General features: G+C 43.5%; 1 protein-coding gene across 1 annotated transcript; it reads right to left on the bottom strand.

Annotated features, from left to right (window-relative positions):
* Positions 1–1,324: 1,324 nt before the first annotated feature.
* On the bottom strand, positions 1,325–2,212 carry LOC119292042. The gene is made up of 2 exons (XM_037570874.1): positions 2,082–2,212; positions 1,325–1,955 (listed from the first exon to the last, which is right to left on the bottom strand). Exon 2 carries the CDS (start codon positions 1,934–1,936, stop codon positions 1,589–1,591), a length of 348 nt encoding a protein of 115 aa, XP_037426771.1. The 5' UTR covers positions 1,937–1,955; positions 2,082–2,212; the 3' UTR covers positions 1,325–1,588.
* Positions 2,213–2,920: the final 708 nt, after the last annotated feature.

Genomic DNA, 2,920 nt, shown 5'->3' with positions numbered 1-2,920 from the left:
CGTTACTAGGTTGTTAAAATATGTACGATGAGTGCAAAAACACACAGGTGAACATGGTTCTACGTGCGCCCACATGAATAGTGAATTCAAAAAAATACTAGAAAAAAATAAAAAAACATATGAAACTCTGGGATATCAAACTTGGTCGACTATGTATGTTAATTTTTTTTCCAGTTTTATTTTTATAGTATTTTTTCGAATTTACTATTCATAAGGGGTGCGGGTGGAACCATGTTCACCAAATTCCTGTCCCACTAACTGGTACTACAATCTTCTGATTTCATTTACTGAAAGTGTTTGATTATGTTGCAGGAAATGCCAACTTTGTTTGGATCATGTGTTTGTAGTTATCCAGGGCAAGGAAAGAACAGAAAATCTCACGCATCCATCAATTATAGCAGCCTCACATATCATAACAAAATTTGGCCTGAGTACTCATTTATCTTCATTTCTTTCCCATGCTGTGTGTCATTTACTTTCCTTCGGAAGTAATGGGGTCATTTCCTTTTCTGTTGCCTTGTCGTTGAACTACACGAGGACACTTCCTGATACACAGGTCTTTTCTTTGAAAGATGAAATGAAAGTGACGTGCTTACCATTCCAATCAAGACAATTAAGGTACACTTAACAAAGCACATGCCTTTTAGTTTCCTGTCTGTTTTTCTTTTCCTTTTCTGATGTGATTCAAGCCAACAAGTAGCATGGCTGGTCTCCGTATCTGATTATGATGATGTGGACTCAAACGAGATGTCTTTATTGAGTAAACATAAATCAACCGGCTTGCAAAGTTGACCAAAGCGGGCATTAAATTAGGTTGCTGGCGTGCTGCGTCACAATGCACGTATTCAGATGGAAGTATAATGGCAAGAGATAGAGTGATGGATGCTGAAATCAATCGGTATTCATTGCATGGCGTCACACCGTAGACTGTTTGATTGTTTCAAATGCTATATCTCTACAATTTGAAATTTGATCACCTTTTTAATTACATGATGTCTTTTTCAAGGATGGTCGGTAGAGTCCTCATTATTTTGAGGCGTGGGAGTTGTAGTGCCAATTGGTTAGTTCAACTAATCTGTGGTGACAAATTCCTAACACTCCATTTCTGGGGTTGACTGTTCTTCTTGCACTTTCTCCACTTTGTATGCTGGATTTGCATACCTTGTCTGAAAACAAAGGAATGAACAGATGAGTGTTCATGGTGTGAAGTCGCAGAAGCTTGTCTATCATAGATATTTCAGAATAATACTCATCCGGCCCAACTTGAGATTTTCAGGGGTAATCTTTTCTTGTCTTGAAAGTAAGAAACAGAAGAGAGGAAGTCTGGTCCTATGCCTAACAAACTACTCCATTTAGAACCACCGAAGAAGAACACATGAGAGGGGATATAGTCCCCAGTGTATCCATGATGTGTCAAAATCGTGACACCAGCACATGGACAATATGCCAGTCTCACAATTTTAATACTGACATATCATGGTTACACTGAAGAAATGATCAAACGAAAGAGAACTACTGGACCTAGGACTTCATATAAACGCTTTTCTTGATGTCGGTGCTGCCGAATGGAGCCTCTCCTCCTCTTCTTTCACCCCCTCCTGCTCTTCCTGCTGTTGCTGTTGGTGCTGTTGTTATTGTTGCTATTGTCCTGCAGGAAGTCAAGGAGCACGGGGCTCTTGCACTGGGGGCACCTAGGGTCGTCCTGGGGGAGCATGACGTAGATGAAGCAGCGAGGGCAGGCGGCGAGCACCATGGACGTCGCCTCGGGGCTGTTGGACCACTGCAGGCCGTGCTCGTTCTCCGACGACAGGCACGAGCTCGGGGACGACTCCTCGTCAGCCATCACCCTGTTGGAGGAGTCCCCTCTTGCAGGCAGCGAGAGGTTCAGCTTCAGGTCAAGGCCCTTTGATGAGCTCTTCCTGTTGCTGCGGCTCATCCTCAGAGGTATCCCCTGCCTGCACACATCAAAACGTTGAACTGTCGGATTAGCATACGCTCTGAAAGCTACTATTGATCGATTCTTGCAACCTAGAAGAGATTAGAGATCACTAGAGATGGATGCATATAGGGAGGGAGCTTACTTTTGCGTCGGGTCCGAGAAGCAGGAGGCGTGCAGATGAAAGTGAGAGCGACAGGGGAGGGGATGCTCTGGAAGGAGAGAAGCCCGGGAGTTGGAATGCTAGGAGCGTGTTGCGTTGGTGTAGTTGGAATGGAGATGGCGAGTATTTATAGTGGGGAGGGAGATGGATGGGGAGAGGTCAATTAGTTTTGTTTAATGCAACAGTGAGAGGCATACTACTACTTCTCTCTCGCTCTCCCTCTCTCATGTTGTACAACGCCGAGGCATTTTATTACCCACCAAATCATGGTTGGAGAGTGGCAAGGTATGGGTTGAATATTTTGTGTTATGCTGGGTGGAAGAGAAGTGCGAGGTGAGAGGGCTGGTCATGCACACAAGGTAGGCTATCTAACAGGCGAAAGCGGAGGCTGGGTATGTAGTTACAGCTAGACTTTTGACATGTTTTGCTTTGCTTTTCTTTCCTCTTTACCCTAATGAAAGCTTGCTACTGATATTAAGGGCTCTAATCCACACACTTTTTTGTTAATCTTTTCATAGTAGAGTTTCACATATTAGAGTGGTTTAAAGTTAAAACACATGTAGTGATTCAGTTCTAAAAGTTTGCAAATGACTTTGCCTCCAACAGGTTTCACTGCTTCTAGACAGTGCAATGGAAGATGATGTGCCCGTCAGTGCCGTACCAAAAACTGATCATATTACAAATTCTAATATTTTGATGATGGGTACAATGGCACTTAAAATACCGTCACCAGAACCAGAGCCTGAAGAAGTCAAGCCTAATTTTCGTACGCCAAGCTGGATAATTGTCGGTGCTATTTCGGTCCAGGTCACATGAGGTTT

Source organism: Triticum dicoccoides, chromosome 4B (assembly GCF_002162155.2).
Source record: "Triticum dicoccoides isolate Atlit2015 ecotype Zavitan chromosome 4B, WEW_v2.0, whole genome shotgun sequence".
Lineage (NCBI taxonomy): Eukaryota > Viridiplantae > Streptophyta > Magnoliopsida > Poales > Poaceae > Triticum > Triticum dicoccoides.
This window is presented reverse-complemented; position numbering and strand designations above follow the sequence as displayed.

Excerpts from the sequence above, each read along its gene's own strand:
- LOC119292042 (XM_037570874.1), bottom strand. The coding sequence starts at position 1,936 with ATGAGCCGCAGCAACAGGAAGAGCTCATCAAAGGGCCTTGACCTGAAG.